Consider the following 19,637-nt stretch of genomic DNA (forward strand, 5'->3'; position numbering starts at 1 on the left):
TAGGAGTTGGCACTGGCATGGCACTAGCATGACAGGCACTGACACTGGCACTCGCCCGGCAGTGCCAAACCATGCGTGTAGCAATGCCATTCTCTTTCACATAATGAGCATAGATAGTGGGCGAGTGAATGATGCGTATGAGATGGCGAGTCATCCAAGAAGGATGCCCTTAACAGTACGGTATCAGTAGTTCAACAATAGAATGATGTGTATAGGTAGGTGTAGGTAGTATTATTAATAATAGTACAATACATAATACGAGCGTCCGTCCGCTCGTAGCCATAGACTCCTTTTCCCTGATCTCGCCATTCTATAAGCAGTAATTGGTCCATACTAGCTAACCGACACTAAACCGACCGCGCCAAAATATTATTTACATGCCCGTACCATGTATCGATTTAGCCATTGCTCTATTTCTTCGCCTTTGCCTTGGTGGTCGTGGCCTTAGCTTTGGCCCGTCCTCGTTTGGGCTTCTCCTCCTCGTCGTCATCGTCGGCTGCGGCAGCGGCCTTGGTTGTCTTCTTGGTAGCCTTCTTTGCTTTTGGCTTCTTGATGTACTTGTCCTTCTTGAAATCGATCTCATCATCATCCTCATCGGCTTCAGGTGCCTCAACAACTTCAGCATCATCGTCTTCGACGGCCTCCTCCAGATCAGGAACCTCCTTCGGTTGAGCCTTGGGAGCGGTAACATTGCTAGCCTTCATGAAAGGAACAGGATGGCTCATGGCATTGTATCTGCGTGGAATGGTCAGCTGAGCACTAAAAAAGAAAAGTACAAACGGTTTACTTACGTTCTGGTGAAGGCGGCCTTGGTCTTTGTTTCAATCTTGACTTTGTCGCCGTCCATTTGTCCAACGCCGAGTTCTTGAACAGTGTCAAAATCTTCTCGAGTCAAGAAGTAGCTATCCATTAGATCAATGACGGGTCCTACGGCGTCGTTGTTCTGGTCTTGGAGTCGTCCAACAAGCTGTGTCCAGAGAGCAGGGAGATACTGCTGGCGAATCTCGTTATGATCACCAGAAGATCTGAGACGCATGTGAGAATGAATTTCTCGAAGCGATCTACCAAGTCTGCCGAACTTGCTGTTATTGCCGAGCCAGGATGTAAAGTTTGAGCCCAACAGTTGTCCCGCAATGAAGCTAGCTGGGCGAACCGTACTGAACACAGCATGCGTGGGCATAAGGCTCCATTGCTGCTGAGGTCCATGAATCATGCGATCGACCAAATCGCCATCACTGATACTCTCTGCCGCATTGTCGAACAGTTCAAGGGCCTTGAGATTGTGCTCACGCTGGCTGTATCCTTTGCCAGTGAGAGCCATGGGCTTTGTTCGAAGATAGTTTTCTTGAATCATGAGATAACTGAATTCGTGGTCGTTGAAGTACAGCTCAATCTTGTCATTCAGCGTCGCCTTGCTCGCAGGAGCGAAAAGACCCCCAGCCAGCATCTTCTGGCAGATATCCCAAGGCTTGAGGATAACATGTTTCTCCCAGGCCTTCGACATGGCCTTGCTCTGGTCGAAGTCCATGCTTGTCTGGTCCAGCTTTGCTGTGGAAATCATGTTGATGATTTGTCGAATGTCTTTGTTGCTTCCCTCGATAAGAGCGTCCACCACGGTAGGTGGTAGTTTAAGGCCTTCTCTATGGCAGATGGTCATGATACGGGATCGGACCTGGTCCACAGTGGGACGATTGAATCGAATGTCGAACGCAGCATGGTCGAAGGGCTTCATCTTGGGCAGCTTTCTTTCGTTGCAGATGAGGATCAGAGGAATCTCTGTCTTCTTGCAGAATTTCGCTAGAGCACCGACACCACCACGATCACCCGCAGACATACCGTCAACCTCATCCATGATGAGAACAATCTTCTTCTTGGTGGCGTCGACATTCTTGCCGTCGCCAGCAAAATATCCGAGAAGTGAAGTATTGTTCATGACATCACTCACTCCATTCTCGACAAGCTTCTTGCTTCGAGAATCACTGGCATTACTCTCCAAGACGTCGTATCCTTCCAGAGTCGCTGCTAGATGGGCAGCCGTTGTCTTGCCAATACCAGGTGGGCCGGAGACGATGATAGCGCGCTCACCACCCATTCCATCTGCGCCTCGTCGCTGGAAGTTGTATTTCTTGTTCTTAGGCCAATTTCTAAGCCAAGATTGAATCTTTTCGACCTGGGCTTTGTTGCCACAGATATGGCTAAGCTGAGTTGGTGCATATTTGGACGTCAGCAACTGCACAGGGGGTGCTGCTACTGCCTTTACGGGCGCTCCTCCAGCAGCGGCAGCCTTCTTGGCAGCCTTTTCAGCCTCGACCTTGCGGGCTTTCTCTTCAGCCTCCATTTCGGCAGCTTGCTTCCTCACTTTGTCTTCGTCGGCCTTTTTCTTCTCTTGGGCCTTCTGAGCCCCTTTGCCGCCTCCTCCAAATGCAGGAAGCTTGCGAATCAAGTCGAAAAGTCCGTTCTCATCAATTGTCTTGATGCTTAAAGACTGAATTTTTGCCAGCTTGCTTGGACCAGCGTCATCTCCAAGGACCACGAAGCTGGTCTTGCTGCTTGGCTGGCCAACAACTTTACCACCGTATCTCTTGACAAGAGCTTGCCCGTCATCACGGCTGATAGTTTGTAAGACGCCCGTGAAAACAAAGCTGAGGCCGGAAAGACACTCTTCTTCGCCCTCCGGAAGCTCGACTGAGCCAGATGCTGGCTGAGCAGATGCATTGCCGCCCCCGAAGGCTTTCTTTCGCCAGTCAAACTTGTTATCAGAATCCTTTGGCGGTGGCGTAGGAGCTCGAACAGTAGCAACGCTTTCAAGGATATTCTTGATCTCGTCGTCTTCCGGCTCATCGGCCTTCTTCGCCCGTGGAGCTCGAGGTTTGGCTGGAGCTTTGGGTTTTGCAGTGGCCGTCTTCTTCCGTGGGGCCTCATCTTCTGACTCCTCCGAATCTTCAGCGGGAGATTTTCTTTTCTTGCTTGCAGGGGCGGGCTTCACGTCGTCGTCGGAATCTTCTTTCTTGACAGCAGCCTGGCGGCCTCTGGTAGCTAAGCGCTTGGGTTGAGGGAGGACCTCTTCGTCTGACTCATCCTCTTCGTAGTCGTCGTTCTTGCGTTTACTTCGGCCTTTGGCATCTGCGGCAAAAATATCGCCGTCGTCTTCATCTCCATCGTCCATGTATGCATCAGAATCTTGGTCAGTCGCATTGTGCGAGTGAGAGGTCGTAGCTTTTCGTGTAGCAGTAGCTTTGCCGTTCTTCGCTGGTGCTGGGGGTTTCGAAGCTGGAGCCTTCTTTCGGGGACTTGATCGAGCCGGAGCTTCTGGTTTGGCTGCAGGCTTTTTAGGTGTTGCCGAAGTTGTAGATTTCTCGGCCTTGCTCGAGGCAAAGTAGTCGTCGGCGGATATGGACACGCCCTTAGGCTCCTCGTCCCTTTGAAATGTTAGATGAGAACCCATTGGTAGCTTTCAAGGCGAAGACAAACTTTATTTTTCTCTTAGGGGCAGGCTTGGCTGCTGTTTTCTTGACCCTATTTTGATGTTAGTACATGTTGAACAAATAATTGGAAGAGAAAACTGACTCTACCGCCTCATCATCTTCATCTTCGCTGTCTTCAACAACTTTTCTTCCCTCTATACTATTGTCAATACAGTAACAAACTTGAATGACGTGTAAGTCGACTAACTTGTTGCACGCTTGGTCTTGGCCAGCTCCTCGGCTTTTCTAGGAGCAGGCTTTGGGGCACTACCACCCTTTGGCCCAAAGAAAGCACGAATGTCGGAAGGCATTTTTTAATTCGTGATGATGGTTACTTCAATGCTGATCAAGGAAGCCCATCGACACTTTTTTATGCCTTTTGGTGATGTTGCCTGGGTGAGAAGTGGTTGCGTGAATCCTAGGCAATCAGGAGCAGCCTAGAACTTCGAGTCTACCTAGTGACGTGCACGTTAGCTCCTTCCAGACGCGAAGCTGACGCGCAGTGCGTGACTGCCAGCTAAAGTGGTTCGCAGGTGTGGGGGCCTTGCATCTCAGGCTGCCACAACAGCCCACCATCGGCATCGGGGAAGATTTTCTAGAGCTCCGTTGTTCGAGGCAGCTTCAAGCCAACCCCCGATCGCCGAGATGAAGCCCACCAGCACGTCGGCATTGCTCAATGCTTTCCAGGGCTTGAGGTTATGCACCTCTTCGCCTCTGAGACAACTTCGTGCACCCCTCCAGCAAACGTCCAAGACGCTTGATGCGACCCGACGACTCCAAAATGTCCGAGCCTTTTCGACGACCTCATCGATGCTGGGCAGCTGGCTGGAACCCAATCTGAACCGAAAGAAGAAGATGGCCAAGGGTCGACCTCGTGTCGCAACGGGTGGTTCTACCAAGGGTACAACAGTGCTCTTTGGCGAATACGGTCTCCGAATGACGGATCACCACCGAAGAATCAGCGCAAAGCAACTAAAGATGGCCGAGGACACCATTAAAGTGCGACTTCGAGGACAAAAATACCGACTATACAAGCGAAAGAACTGTAACGTCGGTGTTTACGTCAGCGGTAACGATGTAAGGAAGGGTTCCAGTTCACGGCAGGATATTTTCTCATGATTTTGCAGATGCGTATGGGTAAGGGTAAGGGTTCTTTTGACCATTGGGCCACCCGAATGGCTGTGAGCCAAATTCTTTTCGAGATCCGAGGAAAACTTCACGAACAAGTTGTGAGGGATGCCTTCCGCTTGGCTGGAAACAAGCTGCCTGGTAACTAGCTTGCAATCTTGTATGAGGAATTTAACTAATAATTGCCAGGCCAGTGGGAATTCGTAAAGAGGGGAGATGCTCCAGTGGTTGGAATCACCAAGTTGGATGGTGTTACTCTGGAAGAGTTGAAGAGACCTCGACGACAGATTGCTCCCATAGAGCTGCTAGAGGCTTCCAAGGACACAGCAGAGACCCTTGTTGGAAGCACATCTGAGGCTTCCCGCAACCTTTAGTGGGCTGAAACGATGAAATGAGCGCCTTGTATTATAGAGGTGTAGAGCTACGGCTGTTACTTGTACGAATACCATATTCAGGATCTAATCGATTTGCAACTAGATGACACAGCTGTGTCTATGTAACAAACTACTGAAATACGGCATTGTCCGCAAATACGATACAAATGTCATAGACGTTACAATAAGCGAATACCTTAGGTACAATTAATTATATGGGTTTTTATGGAGTTCAAGCGTACTCTGTACCTCCGTCCTTTATCGTACGCCGTTGCCTGCTGAACGGTATCCTGGTCAAAAATGTGCACGGACCATATTCAATGCCAAACTATCGTCCACTTTACGCGACAACGCGTCTTCCCGCAACTTCCCAAAAGCTGTTTTTGCACAATTCTCACCACCAGATCAAACAGCTTCCGTAATGGCACTCATTGTTGATAAGCACCGACCTCGGTCACTCGATGCCCTTACATATCACGATGAGCTATCAGAGCGACTTCGCTCTCTTGTACGTGAACGAGTCTGCACTGTCAGAAAGGAGAACATCACTAACTAATGTCCTCTTCAGGCCCAGAACGGTGACTTTCCCCATTTGCTTGTGTACGGCCCTTCAGGTGCTGGCAAGAAGACACGAATTGTCGCTACGCTGAAAGAGCTCTACGGACCTGGTGTGGAGAAGATCAAGATCGATGCCCGAGTATTCCAGACAAGCAGCAACCGAAAGCTCGAGTTCAACATTGTCGCCTCCATCTACCATCTCGAGATTACACCATCTGATGTTGGAAACTATGACAGAGTTGTCGTTCAGGACCTTCTAAAGGAAGTAGCCCAAACACAGCAGGTTGATCAGTCAGCCAGGCAGAAGTTCAAGGTTGTGGTCATCAACGAAGCAGACCACCTCACAAGGGACGCCCAAGCAGCTCTACGACGAACCATGGAGAAGTACTCGCCCAATCTTCGACTGATTCTCTTGGCGAATTCGACTGCCAATATCATTGCTCCGATTCGTTCAAGAACTCTATTGGTCAGAGTGGCGGCCCCAACTCACGAGGAAATATGCAATGTGCTGGCTGTGTCGGCCAAGAAGGAGAACTGGCCCGTTGTCCAAGGACTGCATCAGCGAATAGCAGAGGAAAGCGGGCGAAACCTACGACGAGCCTTGCTTATGTATGAAGCTGTCCATGCACAGAAGTATGTTTGCCCAGAGTACCATTCAAAACAGGAGCTAACCCACGGAACAGTGAGAAGGTCACAGACAGCACACCCATTCCGCCCGCCGATTGGGAAGCCCTCATCGGCCAGATCGCACAAGACATCTACGCGGAACACACACCAGCCAGGATCCTGGAAGTACGATCGAAGCTCTATGATTTGTTGACACACTGCATCCCTCCAACTACCATTCTCAAAACCTTGGCGTTCAAGTTGATTGCTCTTGTCGATGATGGACTGAAAGGCGAAGTAATTCAATGGGCGGCCTTTTATGAACATCGTGTCAAGACAGGTACAAAGGTCATCTTCCAGTTGGAGGCCTTTGTGGCCAAGTTCATGAGGATTGTCGAGATGTATTTGATGAGCATGGATATGGATATGTAATTACTCTAGAGTGTGTTTGGCGTTTAAGGAGGTTCATGTTACACACACCTACAGGAGTTGCCGGAGATGTACTCTATTGATTCGATCTGAAGATGGTCTACTTTATGACCATGGTTTATTATGCCGTCCTAAGTTAAACAATCCGCTTACACCTGTTCTGCGACACATACAGATAATAAAGATGCATTTTGACGGCGCCTTGAATTTTTTGAAACATTTGTGCCAAGAGTCTTGCGCTGCCAAGTCAGTCCAATTATTCACAAACCAATATCATATATCGAACTATTCCATATTGTACTGTAAAGCCCCAGGATTTGAAGTTGAAGCTGAGGGTGAAAGCGGGGACCAAGTATGGGGAAACGGAACACGGTACCTGACTAAAAGCGCATGGAGGAATGGAAGTAACGCCATTGGCTGTTGATAACCAATGCTCGTCTTGGACAGCGTCACAGATCTTCGGCTGGCTTGTGTAATATGTGCGTAGGCCAAGCATGATACTTATCAGCTGTAGCATTGAGAAAAAATCGATCGATGGCCCTGTATGTTTTACATCGCCATCAAACTTACTCAAGGTTGGCTAATATTGGAGGTTCTCTCTCTACAATCAAGGGTGCTATTCTTTATCTTGTCATATTCATATGAGAAGATACAGAGTGAGAGATAGCAGTAAGTTTACAAGTATGCAGTAAGCTGACCTGACGGCATGTGAGGGTGTGCCGTGAGACCATAGTTGCGACTAGGAACCTCATGAAGTTATGGGTCTCCTATAGGTTTTGACCTTAGCCGCTTTATGGATCAATATTTAAAATAAGATGTCATTGTAAGAATGTTAGACTTCGGAGTTTTCTAGGGAAACTTGCTTACAGACCAAGTTCGAGTCTACCTAGATTCATAGATTGATAATTGTCCGAGTTCCACTCGGAGCAATAGCCTCGGGAAACTGTAATAAGGCCCGCCGGCTGGGTGAGAGGAGGAATTATATTTGATATCCGCAAATAGGGATAATCATTAAGGTTCGGAGCGAAGTATCATGTGCGAAACACGGCATACAAAGATAAAGCGGCTGCTACGAACGGACAAGTTCCATTCGTTGGATCTCGGTCGAGTACCGAGTACAGCGGCCAGAGGGCAGTCCCATGTTAGATACAAGTAAACGTGGCTGCAAAGACATTCGGAGCCACAGCCGAATTCCTAGTTTGTGGCTTCGGTTAGAGAAATGAATTCCTAGCCGACCGTTGGGGCACATATCAACACCTTATGCAACAGGGTCAGACTCTGGGTCACAGGCTACAAGTTGAGGATTGACGTGGGGGACATTGATCATGGAGGTGATCTTGCGGGAAGCTAGCGGCGTAGCGGAGGAGTCGTAGCACTACTAGTGATTTGAGGGGTTGTTGAAGTTCTCTAAAATTAAAACTGAAGACAATGAATAAATAAGTAATGGCCGTTTAATTCGTATAAATAGAGTAGTTGGTAAGTAAATGCCATGCATGGCAAGATACGCTGGTCTTGTATTTGGAATTCAACTTTTGTTGAGAAATTCATAAGAATTATCGAGACCCTGAAAGCTGGAGGCGAGGTCGGGCCGTGAACCAATGAAGTCGTTCAGATATCAACCCAAATGCGGGGGGACAGGCCTGCAGCTGCCATTCTTTAGTGCCCATGCAGCCATGAGCTACTAACGACAACAACCAGTACTTCGGTTAACCAGCAAGGTGACTCGGTGAGAGCAGATCAGGTTAAGTCCATGTATTCATCTCACACTGTTGTTTATTCGATATCATTTCAATCAACCAAAGGTGGAAACTGCAGGGTTTACTTTACGTTATCAACCGTCAAAACGTTAAACAGATACAATTGTCAGTTGTAGCGACTTCGGCTCGTTATCGACAGGGATAGGCCATGATGCATTGGCGAGATGTAACGCCTCTGCCAGTACCCACTACAGCTATTGCCGGCCTTCCAAAAGCTCCACCCCTTCCATTACGACCATCAATCACATAAGATGTTTTTATCAAAATCATCTTCCCACGTTCGGCCCCGTAGCGGCTCCGTCAGTTCAGATGCATATTGCGCGTTACAGGTTGTCAATAGTTCCCGAGCATTCTCCTTTCCCGACTCGTATCAGTAAGAACAGTCTCAAAGCACTTCCCGCTATCCATAGATCTGGGCACAATAGTTGCTCGTACTCAAAGTCCCCAAACACGTCATATGCTGAAGTTGACAAATCTTTGGATGGCCCTGCCACCATACATTAACTCTTATTTTTCTTGGCCAGTTCGAATTAGCCTCTAAAGTTGCCGCGAATAGTCCGATCTTCAGTAAGCAAACAGAGATCTAAGTAGGCATTGGGTTTGACGCTGAAGCTTCCCAAAGAATTTGGATGGAATTCATAGTGATTTCTAACTCTGTTAGGACTTCTCTCGTATGTTCTGGCGCAAACACTATCTAGTGCCTCTGTTGGAAATGATAGGTTTGAGGATGCCTATGTTGGTATCTAATTACTTTATCATAGTTTCACTAGCTACCTTAGGCAAGGCATTGTTGCATCTCAAATAAGAACTGTATAACCATTGCGAGCCTTGAAAGCATGGTTGAAGTGAGAGAGTCCTTGCAAAGTATTCTTCATATACCTACGGTATCATTTAGAGACCCAAGGCGAGTATCACAACGGAAAATTGAGTTCAGCAAAATGTAAAGAAGAGAACCCATCAGTGTAAGCCGCCTTCGGGTGGAGGGCTTCGGAAGAGCTCCGACAAGATCTGATATGGGTAAACGGCAGTCCAAGACACCATACCATTGTATCAACCGTATTGTAAAACAGTACTGGGAAACAAAGTAGTTGCAAAGTCACAATTCCAATTGGTGTCTTGGCAGATTTGCAATGCGACGTCATATCGCATTTTGTCGTCCAGCATGGTTTCTCTTTTCTCACGGACAGATGCCGTCTTGTAAAGACAAATTGGCCACTTTGAATGCCGAGAATCCAATTTGAACATTTCAAGTGACGATCTAAAGCACATCTCGATTGAGTTGCACTGTTGAGTGTGAGTCGCTAAGTCGCTACTGGCTATTCGGGACATGGCTCGGGGGAAAGGATCACGGCAAGACCCCCCCGGTTCGCCGGCCGCAGCTCGGGTTTGCTCCAGTTGGTGCAGGTACCAGTCACCAGTGACAATCGAGGCAAGTTACAACGTCCAGGCCTTCCAATAACGATAGACCCATTTGCCATAAAGAAGCTCCTCCCCGCCAGACTGGACATCATCAAACCTCTTGCTCTATCTCAACTATAGTTCTGGCTCTTTCCTCTACTCCAGATTCTACCAAACACATCCTCCTGTCCTTCTCCATTATCTCCAATTCCTCCCCCAATCCCAAGCCATTCAATTCGACTGTACGACCTCTGTGCCATCTCAAACAGCAACACCGAAAGCTGCAAGTACTGCCTGTATAAGCAGTTCTGACAAGCTCTACGACCACGCTACCCCGCGTCGAAGGCGTCGCATTACAGGCGCAAACGTCCAAACGGATAAAGAAAAGAAAAACTTTAAAATACCTAACCACAAAAACAATGGCAGCCGCTGTCGAACACGCTCGCGTGCATCATGAACTCAATGCTTCAACTCCCGAGTCCATCCCCAAAAGTTCGATTCCTGCCGCCATGGCCTCTCCCGCTCCCGCTCCCGCCCCTGCAGTCGCTGAGACTGTCTCATTGAAGAGTGAAGAAACACAAGCTCCTGCCAAAGAGACAAAAGGCCCTGTAGTTGCTGAAGCACATCTCGTTGATACATACCGTAAACTCGCGCGACTCCTTACACCTGGTTTGGAATGCATTGCTAACATCGCACCTAGACCCTCCTCAGCGCATGTTTGCCAGTATGTCTCTCCACCCATTTATTCTCTCTTGAGACGTAACTATTCGTCTTAACATCTTCGACTGGGCCCTGACTTGCTGTTCCGTTTACATGCATGGATTGTGCTAACCTTGTAATCCGGCAGAACACCCCCACCGGCCCCACCTTGCCAGTAAGTGATCCCGGAATCCGCATCGGACCTGAGCCGAAGCTAATCCACTCCGATAGATCTCGAGGAGTATAAGCGACTCTACAAGGAATCCATCACACAGCCCGAAAAGTTCTGGGCTGAACGCGCACGTGAACTCATCTCATGGGACAACGACTTCAAGACCACCCGAAGTGGTTCACTTCTGAATGCTGATGTCTCATACTTCAACGAAGGCCGCCTGAACGCCTCATACAACTGTGTCGACCGTCACGCTTTCAAGGATCCCGATCGTGTTGCTATCATTTACGAGGCTGATGAGCCCAGTGAGGGACGCAATGTTACTTATGGCGAGCTACTCCGGGAAGTCTCTCGAACTGCTTGGGTTCTCAAGCAGATGGGCGTCCGCAAGGGTGATACTGTCGCTATTTACCTACCCATGATTCCTGAAGCCATCATCGCACTTATGGCCTGTGTTCGTATTGGCGCAGTTCATTCAGTTATCTTTGCTGGTTTCTCCTCCGACTCCTTACGCGATCGTGTTGTCGATGCTGGCTCCAAGGTCGTCATCACAACTGATGAAGGCAAGCGAGGCGGCAAGTTGATTGGCACAAAGAAGATTGTCGACGATGCTCTCAAGCAGTGCCCTGCTGTCGAGAATGTTCTTGTCTATAAGCGCACAGGCTCAGAGATCCCCTGGACCAGCGGCCGTGACTTCTGGTGGCATGAGGAGGTTGAGAAGTGGCCCAACTACTTCCCTCCTGAGCCCGTCGCTTCCGAGGACCCCTTATTCCTTCTCTACACTTCCGGTTCCACTGGCAAGCCCAAGGGTGTTTTGCACACGACAGCCGGATATCTCCTTGGTGCTGCCATGACTGGCAAGTATGTCTTTGATATCCATGAGGGCGATAGATACTTCTGCGGCGGTGACGTCGGCTGGATCACCGGTCACACTTATGTCGTTTACGCTCCCCTGATGCTCGGTGTATCCACTGTCGTCTTTGAGGGTACACCCGCCTACCCCAACTTCTCGCGATACTGGGACATTGTTGAGAAGCACAACGTTACCCAGTTTTACGTCGCCCCCACCGCTCTGAGACTGTTGAAGCGTGCTGGCGATGAGCATGTCCGAGGAAAGTTCGCTCACCTTCGGGTACTAGGCTCTGTTGGCGAGCCTATCGCTGCCGAGATCTGGAAGTGGTACTTTGAGGTTATTGGAAAGGAGGAGTGCCACATCGTCGACGTAAGTTTTTGGTCAGATTGATTAAACATGATGGATACTAACGCAAGTGCAGACATACTGGCAAACCGAATCTGGCTCCCATGTTATCACCCCCCTAGCTGGAATCACTCCAACTAAGCCCGGCAGTTGCTCGCTGCCTTTCTTTGGCGTCGAGCCCGCCCTTATCGATCCAGTTTCTGGTGAAGAGATCCATGGAAACGATGTCGAGGGTGTTCTGACATTTAAGCAATCTTGGCCCAGCATGGCTCGTACTGTCTGGGGAGCCCACAACCGGTATAAGGAGACTTACCTTGACGTCTACAAGGGCTACTACTTTACTGGAGATGGTGCTGCCCGAGACCACGAGGGTTTCTACTGGATTCGTGGTCGTGTTGATGATGTTGTCAACGTCAGTGGTCATCGTCTATCGACTGCCGAAATCGAGGCAGCGCTATTGGAACACCATGCCGTTGCTGACGCAGCAGTTGTCGGTATTGCTGATGAGCTTACCGGCCAGGCTGTCAACGCATTTGTTGATCTTGAGAAGAATGTTGAAGCAACCGATGCTCTACGCAAGGAGCTCATTGTTCAAGTACGCAAGAGCATTGGACCTTTTGCAGCACCCAAGGCCGTATACATTGTGCCGGATATGCCTAAGACGCGAAGCGGCAAGATTATGCGACGAGTGTTGAGGAAAATTGTTGCTGGCGAAGAAGACCAGCTTGGAGATACCACTACTGTAAGTCCCCATGAAGCATTGGCTCGAAAGTAAACTGTTGACTAACACAAATCGCAGCTATCGGATCCTTCTGTTGTGGACAAGATCATCAAGGCTGTTCATGATGCCAAGCGCAAGTGAGAGACCAACAACAACATAAAGGGCATGATGCATATTATCTATTGGAGTTATATACCATCAAATATCTTGGATACAATGGAAGCGGAAAAGGGGGCAAGTTTGGCTTGAACGTGGACTGGAACAAACTCCCCTGTGGTGTTTTGGATTTGGTGTTGGAATCAGCCACGGTCTGAAAGAGGATGGATACTGGTGACTTGGGACCGTTTTATGAGTTTGATTTATGAGCATTACGATTTTGGTTGCATCTACATATAGCTTTTAGTTTGGGACAACAATGAAAGTCTAATAACAGTACATCCCCCTATCTGATCAAAGACTGGTGACCTGACCTATAGGGTGTGATGGAAAGATCTCAGCTTGACCACGAGACAGACGAATGTTGATGAATGACAAAGAAATGACTTATGCACCAGCCATGAAAGACGCGTGTGCGGGAATTCTGTGTTAGTGGGATGCTGGGTGGGATAAAGAATCATGATATACGAAAGGCACGAGATTTTTGACAACAGCGGCTTAGATTTAAACTTTTGTATTTTTAGGTCTACTGCGCGGGACAACAGAAAGTTGGCTTAGAAATCCAGAGTGAGGTACATGTGTACAGAGAGTCAGAGACAGGAATACTTCGGAGTTATTCAAGATTGATAAAGAAAAACCCGATGTCGAACGAGCACCAACGGGTGGTTCCACCAGCGCTAACTCCCATGTTGGTGGTTAAGCACATGGAAGTCGTCATCATTTTAGAGATGGTTGGCATGGTACAAGCAGAAGCTACGGAGAGAAATGTCTGGGGCTGTGCTGAAGAGATTTATTAGGCGAATGCTGGAACAGAGCGACATCTGGTTGTCAGCTTATGTTGATGAATCAACATGCTCACGGTATGGTCACACAGGTAATCAATGTGCGACTGTAAACAAACAACCCTTTCCAGCCACTTTGAATTTGATAGATAGAAATCGAGGTTGTATTCGTACTGTCAAGCAGTCTGTCAGTTTCAAGTCTACCTAAATGGACAGACAGACTATAAATATCGAGTCGTCAATGCCAAGAAGATAGCTGATTTAAATGTACACAAGTGGGGGGTTATCGAAATGGCTGGACAAAAAGATACGAGAGGTGAAACATAGACGAAAGGACCTTTATTATTCGACTCGATCGGATATCGGATATGCCGGACAGGCTTGAAGGCCTTTTGGTTGGGAGGCAGCCCGTGAAGAGATGTGCTCCATAGTATTCTGTATAGATAGCGGGATATTTCACTGCCAAGTCATGTTGATAAAAGATTTGTCAACATTTGCATGCTGTAAAATATGGAGTTTTGCAGCTCTGAATCATCTTCCAAGCAAAATAGTGAGCGTCAAGCCTTGCAGGAGTCGAGTTTTGCCAATTGTTAGGGAGGCTATGCCGTGTGAGAACCGCGCGGCCTTTGAAGTGTGATTGGACGGCCAAGACAGTTGGTTGCCGGTTCAGCATCCACACCCCGACCTCTAGCAACCTTGGCAGCCCCAAGCCCGTTGGAAAGGCTCGAAAGGGCCCCCAGACTAAACCTCCGCCACACTGTATTCCTCCACTCTACTATGTTTTTGCCCTTTCTCTACCCGTTCGTTGTGTTATTCTAAACTCAATGCTCAATCATTAGTCCCGAATAGTCAATATTCTTTATTTCTTCGTCTTGTCTCCTTGCTCCCTTCCTTCTTGTTTCCCTGTATTTACTTACTATACCCCAGTAGTTATTTGTTCTCTTTATTACGATACAACCAACAGGACCCTGAGCTCCTTCTCTTTCTCCACATTGTTCTATTCCCCTTGACTGTTTGTGTTGGTACTGTTAATAAGTCCTGCCACCGGGCGTCATCTTTCTCGGCCACTCCGCCTGGTCATCTGCGTCTCATCTTGATTACCACTCGACTTTACCTCCTACAACTTCCTTTACTCGACATTCGACTCGATTTACTTGAACCATCGTTGCTGCATGGCCTTGCAATAATATCTCTCTCAATCGGCGCGTCGCCTTTTCACTCCAGGACCGTTTGAGGTCCAACAAATCACCATGGTATCGTTACGGTCTATCGCAACCGCTATTGCGGGAGCCGCCTTGTTCTTCGAAACCTCACTGGGTACGTTGAATTATTGCGTTATGCGTTATTAACTTTGTTCGGTACTCTAACCTTGTTCGCACCAACAGCAAGCTCCGTAAAGCGCAACGCCGTTAACTATATTTCACTGATCGACGGGCCTGTCATTAACACGCCGTCTCACCGAATCCGCGCCGATTCGCACTTTGATCTTCTATTCTCACTACACAACAAACAGCAAAAGATTCGTCTTCAGCTCGAACCGAACCATGATATTTTGCCCGAGAATTTCGCCATCACTTACATCGGAGGCGACGGCGCTGTACGATCTGTCGAGACGATAAAGCGAGAGGAGGACAAGGTATTCAAAGGTTCCGTCTTTATTCAACGGATGGGAAGAGAAGGATGGACAAAGGCTGGCTGGGCAAGAATCACGATTCACCGCGATGGCACAGAACCCGTTTTTGAGGGTACTCTTCGAATTGACGGAAACCACCACCACATTCACACCGGTACCAACTTCCAGCAAGTCCGACACGAAGACGATCCCGTATTGGCAACCACGGAAAACAGCGACGAAGTCATGGTAGTCTGGCGCGACTCTGATATCATATCATTTCACTCCGAGGAATTAAAGAAGCGGGAGGCTTCGGCTGCGCTCTGCAACTCTGACACTTTGGGTTTCAACAGCAAGTTTCATGAACTCGAAAACTTTGATACATTTGGCGTCTCAAACTCTAAATCTCTGTTCGGACGACAAACCATCGACACCGGTAACGACGGTAGCAGCATTGATCTCGAGTCGACGATTGGCTCCGTGGGCGGCTGCCCGACCAGCCGAAGGGTCGCTCTCTTGGGCATTGCGACAGACTGTGGATACACTGCGACTTTTAACTCGACCGAGGCATTAAGAAAAAGTGTCATTCGAATGGTCAACGATGCCTCTCAGGTTTATGAGAGCTCCTTCAACATCACTCTGGGTATCCAGAACCTCACCATCAGTGATGGATCTTGCCCTGGTAGCCCTTCAGAGACGGCGCCTTGGAACCAAAAGTGCTCCGGTGATGTTAACCTGTCCGATCGTCTGAACTTGTTTTCTGCCTGGCGTGGCAAGAATGCCGATAGCAACGCATACTGGACTCTCCTGAGCACATGTAACACAGACTCTGCTGTTGGTCTTGCCTGGTTGGGTCAGCTCTGTCGTCCTGGTGCTTCGGCCAACGCGAACAGTGGAGGCCGTAACGAAACTGTTGCTGGAGCAAACGTCGTCGTCAGAACATCAGCAGAGTGGCAAGTTTTTGCCCACGAGACAGGCCACACCTTTGGTGCTGTCCACGATTGCACTTCTAGTGCCTGCCCAGTCTCTTCGAACGCTCAGGCATGCTGTCCCCTGAGCAAAACCTCGTGTGACGCCAAGGGCGATTTCATCATGAACCCTTCGTCTAGACCCGGTATCAGTGAATTCTCACCTTGCAGTATCGGAAACATCTGCTCAGGCTTCAGACGAAATGTCAACAGTGAGTGTTTGACTGAAAACAGAAACGTCAAAACCATCTCGGGCCAGCAGTGCGGCAACGGCATCGTCGAAGAAGGCGAGGACTGCGATTGTGGTGGCGAGGAAAGCTGCGGCAACAACCCTTGCTGTGATGCGAAGACGTGTAAATTCAAGGGCAATGCTGAGTGCGATAACTCCAATGAGGAGTGTTGTACTGAGGGATGCAAGTTTGCTTCTTCAGGAACTGTCTGCCGATCAAGCACTGGCCCCTGTGACCCTGAGGAGAAGTGTACAGGAAAGGACGCGACATGCCCCAAGGACTCACACAGTGACGACGGTACAGACTGCGGTGACAATCTTAAATGCGCTTCGGGTCAGTGCACATCGCGAGATGAGCAGTGCCGAGCCAACTACCAGAACACAACATCATCATCGCACGTCAAGGCTTGCACTAACAGCTGCCTCTTGTCCTGCCAAACTTCTGGCGATGGTTTCTGTGTGCAGCGAAACCAGAACTTCCTCGACGGTACGCCCTGCGGCGGCGGTGGAGGCAAGTGCCAGAGCGGAAACTGCGAAGGTGCTTCGACATGGAAAGAGATCGAGAATTGGTTCAGAACCAACAAGAACATCGCACTCCCCGTGGGAATTGTCCTTGCCGCACTCCTCCTCTTGGCTGTGTCTTGCTGCTGCTTTAGCTGTATTCGCCGTCGCATCGCCCGTCGCAAGGCTGCAAAGCGACCAGCTATGAGCGCCTGGCCAGGATATCCCCCTCCTCCTCCAGTCCCTGGTAGCAACCAACAAGGCGGATACCAGTACGCGCCCATTGGTAACAACAATGGATGGCAGCAGCAGCGGACTCGCAGTATGAGATACGCTTAGTTTTCTTTACTTTTTTCTTTGTACAGAGCGACGAACCCTACCACTCTGATACAGCATTTGCCGGCGTTATCCCTGGGCATATCGATTTGGTCTTTGTATTTTTCCCTGAATGACTTTTTGTCAAGAACATAGGGCATATGCATCGATTTACCATTGTTTTTAAATTGTGGATTAGCGGATTTTGGACATACACGGTGGTGGGCTTGGATGGGTGCAATAAACGGATACAACGCACACAGACAGACACATATACATCCATACATACACGGATCTGTGTATATTAGATTTTAGCACGTCTATAAAGACCATTAGAAAGAGGCAAAATATCCCTGTTTGTTCAATTTGGTCTTGCTATTAACTGATAGTGACTGTATAAAGAAACCTGGTTCATTTCAGTCATAACCAACTGATGTAGTGTGTTTCAACTATTCAGCTGTGGTGATTGCCAGAAGCTTCGGCATCTCCTTGAACCCAATCACATGCTGAGCCATTCAAAAGATCGTAGTTGGACCTTGCACAATCATCTCCAACAGGCCAATGACCAGTTGCTCGCCTGAGCCCTGGAATGTCATTATCCATGACCATGTGAGCAACATCATCAACACCGACAGGGGTGTGTCACTGCACTATCGATTGACCCGGTCGCTTACTCGCCGTTTCGTGTTCCGAGTTGAAGAAGTAGAAGTAGATGCGTCGTCGTACTTGTCATTGTCGAAGCCACATAGTTGGCGCATGAAGCGGAGGCGCTGTCCAGCGATGCTCTACAGTATCTATCTTAGCCGATGTATTGAGTGAGAGGCAGCGGACGAACAACTTACGTCGCCGCTGGCTTGCGCGTGAGCCATGAGTGCTTCTGGATTGTCAAGCACAAACATGGCTTCTCCTCTCCGTTCTCTCTCCATGTGTGATTCCGTGGCGTGACTACAGTAGGGGTCTTAGTATGAGCACTTGGCCGTGTGAGATCGGACTGTTATGTACTACCCTCCGAGCCGCATGGGTTCAGCATCACTTGCGTCGCTTTCGTCGACGTAGGGGTTCTTCCCACGGGCTTGCTTATCGCGCATCTCGCTCGTCCATTCTGAGGAGCCGCTCTTATGAGAGTGTTGTGTTTTGGGCGTTGAAGAAGCCATGGCTGTGTGATGTGTGTTGTTGAGAGAGAGAGAGAGATGTAGTTGATCAAGTTATTTTTCCCAGAGAGATGGGTATAGTAGGTATAAGAGCAAGGGGTGGTAGGGAAAGTGGATAAGCTCTGGTACTGGCTAGTCGATTGATAGTAATTATGAGAAATAGAATTGAGAAAAAGTGACAGATTATATATTTCGAGTCATCCAATCCGATTCAGAACGACGCAAACAAAAAAAGGTGGCATGGGGATATATAGGAACTAATACGGGCGGTAGGCAGGGTAGTAAGTGGAAAGGAAGGAGGAACCTTGAAAGCCATAGGCCCCCTCTCTCTTCCTGGGCTCCCCTTGAAAGCGGGGCTGTTATTTGTTAATAAACTTGGTTTCGACTTAAACTTGGACGAGAACATAAGAAGAGACAAGCAGAGAGAGAGAGAGGAAAGAGAAGCATAGAAAAGAAACAAAGCTAATGCAGGTTGATAATATGCAGATGCACATGGCCTCAAAGGGAAATACCATCAACGTCGGCCAACTTGGATGTTATCCGATAGAACCTAACTGGGAACCCTCTCTCTTTTCCTTTTCCCTCTTTTCTCATTGTCAATAATAAAAAACAACAACAAAGACATTCAACGACATTGACTCGGCCATGCCGTAAGATCTTAGTTAAGTTACTAACTACTAATTAACCTGTTCATGAGTGAGATGTGTTCGATGCGATGAAGTGAGATATGACAAAGTTGTGCCATTTCCTTATTGGGCATTATACGTGTGATCGCAAGACACAACAAAAAAGACCTCAGGACAATGGCTTGCTTCACAACATGCGTTATGCATCTACAGCTGAGACTGAGACACGCAAGGCGAGTGGAATAAAACGGGCGTCGTGTCTTAACCGAACCCCTTGGTCTCCAATCACCGCCACTTATCAGATGTGACTACTCGGTGAGATCTACGACTTACTGCTCAATTCAGATGGCGACAGAATTTAGTCTAGGTTCTCTTCTTTTCTCTTTTCCTCTTTTGTTTTTGTGTGTGCTGAGCCTCAAACAATCTAGACTGGCCTGCATTTGGGAGCTGAGAACCGGAGATCACTCCGTGCAGCTTGCATGACAGACATCTCTGGGACAGTTCGGATCGGATCAGAACCGTCTCGATTATTGGATGTCTCTTGCCGTCTTTTGTACAACAGCGAATTGATGTTTCGGAATAGATGCCGGACTCTCGTGCGCCAATCGCATCTTTGATGCCAGAGTCAAGTATGTACATACTGTAGCGTAGGCACTCTATCTAAACAACCTATCTGACAGTCCCCAGCATTACATTTATTAGTGCTTAATTCTGGCACCGGATCCAGGTCGTGTACATCCGGCGGGGTAGTGTTGAATCCTATTCGTCAATTCTTGATATAAAGTCCCCGATG

The 19,637-nt window shown here is 48.5% G+C and overlaps 6 protein-coding genes across 6 annotated transcripts, besides 1 other annotated feature; 4 read left to right on the forward strand and 2 right to left on the reverse strand.

Annotated features, from left to right (window-relative positions):
* Nucleotides 1–410: 410 nt before the first annotated feature.
* Nucleotides 411–3,775, reverse strand: FPSE_07684 (uncharacterized protein; the record flags this gene model as incomplete). The annotated part of the gene is made up of 5 exons (XM_009260802.1): nt 411–735; nt 792–3,419; nt 3,472–3,516; nt 3,568–3,619; nt 3,673–3,775. The coding sequence occupies 5 exons, from the start codon at nt 3,773–3,775 to the stop codon at nt 411–413; spliced, it is 3,153 nt and encodes a 1,050-aa protein (XP_009259077.1).
* Nucleotides 3,776–4,109: 334 nt separating this feature from the next.
* On the forward strand, nt 4,110–4,966 carry FPSE_07683 (uncharacterized protein; the record flags this gene model as incomplete). The annotated part of the gene is made up of 3 exons (XM_009260801.1): nt 4,110–4,541; nt 4,592–4,733; nt 4,782–4,966. 3 exons carry the CDS (start codon nt 4,110–4,112, stop codon nt 4,964–4,966), a joined length of 759 nt encoding a protein of 252 aa, XP_009259076.1.
* Nucleotides 4,967–5,387: 421 nt separating this feature from the next.
* Nucleotides 5,388–6,562, forward strand: FPSE_07682 (uncharacterized protein; the record flags this gene model as incomplete). The annotated part of the gene is made up of 3 exons (XM_009260800.1): nt 5,388–5,474; nt 5,535–6,157; nt 6,208–6,562. The coding sequence occupies 3 exons, from the start codon at nt 5,388–5,390 to the stop codon at nt 6,560–6,562; spliced, it is 1,065 nt and encodes a 354-aa protein (XP_009259075.1).
* Nucleotides 6,563–10,133: 3,571 nt separating this feature from the next.
* Nucleotides 10,134–12,645, forward strand: FPSE_07681 (uncharacterized protein; the record flags this gene model as incomplete). Its single annotated transcript, XM_009260799.1, has 6 exons — nt 10,134–10,356; nt 10,415–10,438; nt 10,562–10,588; nt 10,645–11,807; nt 11,860–12,525; nt 12,583–12,645. 6 exons carry the CDS (start codon nt 10,134–10,136, stop codon nt 12,643–12,645), a joined length of 2,166 nt encoding a protein of 721 aa, XP_009259074.1.
* Nucleotides 12,646–14,692: 2,047 nt separating this feature from the next.
* FPSE_07680 (uncharacterized protein) lies at nt 14,693–17,091 on the forward strand (the record flags this gene model as incomplete). Its single annotated transcript, XM_009260798.1, has 2 exons — nt 14,693–14,759; nt 14,828–17,091. 2 exons carry the CDS (start codon nt 14,693–14,695, stop codon nt 17,089–17,091), a joined length of 2,331 nt encoding a protein of 776 aa, XP_009259073.1.
* A 491-nt stretch (nt 17,092–17,582) lies between these two features.
* FPSE_07679 (uncharacterized protein) lies at nt 17,583–18,221 on the reverse strand (the record flags this gene model as incomplete). The annotated part of the gene is made up of 4 exons (XM_009260797.1): nt 17,583–17,651; nt 17,742–17,852; nt 17,910–18,012; nt 18,073–18,221. 4 exons carry the CDS (start codon nt 18,219–18,221, stop codon nt 17,583–17,585), a joined length of 432 nt encoding a protein of 143 aa, XP_009259072.1.
* Nucleotides 18,222–18,616: 395 nt separating this feature from the next.
* Nucleotides 18,617–18,675: a repeat region.
* Nucleotides 18,676–19,637: the final 962 nt, after the last annotated feature.

Source organism: Fusarium pseudograminearum, chromosome 1 (genome assembly GCF_000303195.2).
Source record: "Fusarium pseudograminearum CS3096 chromosome 1, whole genome shotgun sequence".
Classification (NCBI taxonomy): Eukaryota; Fungi; Ascomycota; class Sordariomycetes; order Hypocreales; family Nectriaceae; genus Fusarium; species Fusarium pseudograminearum.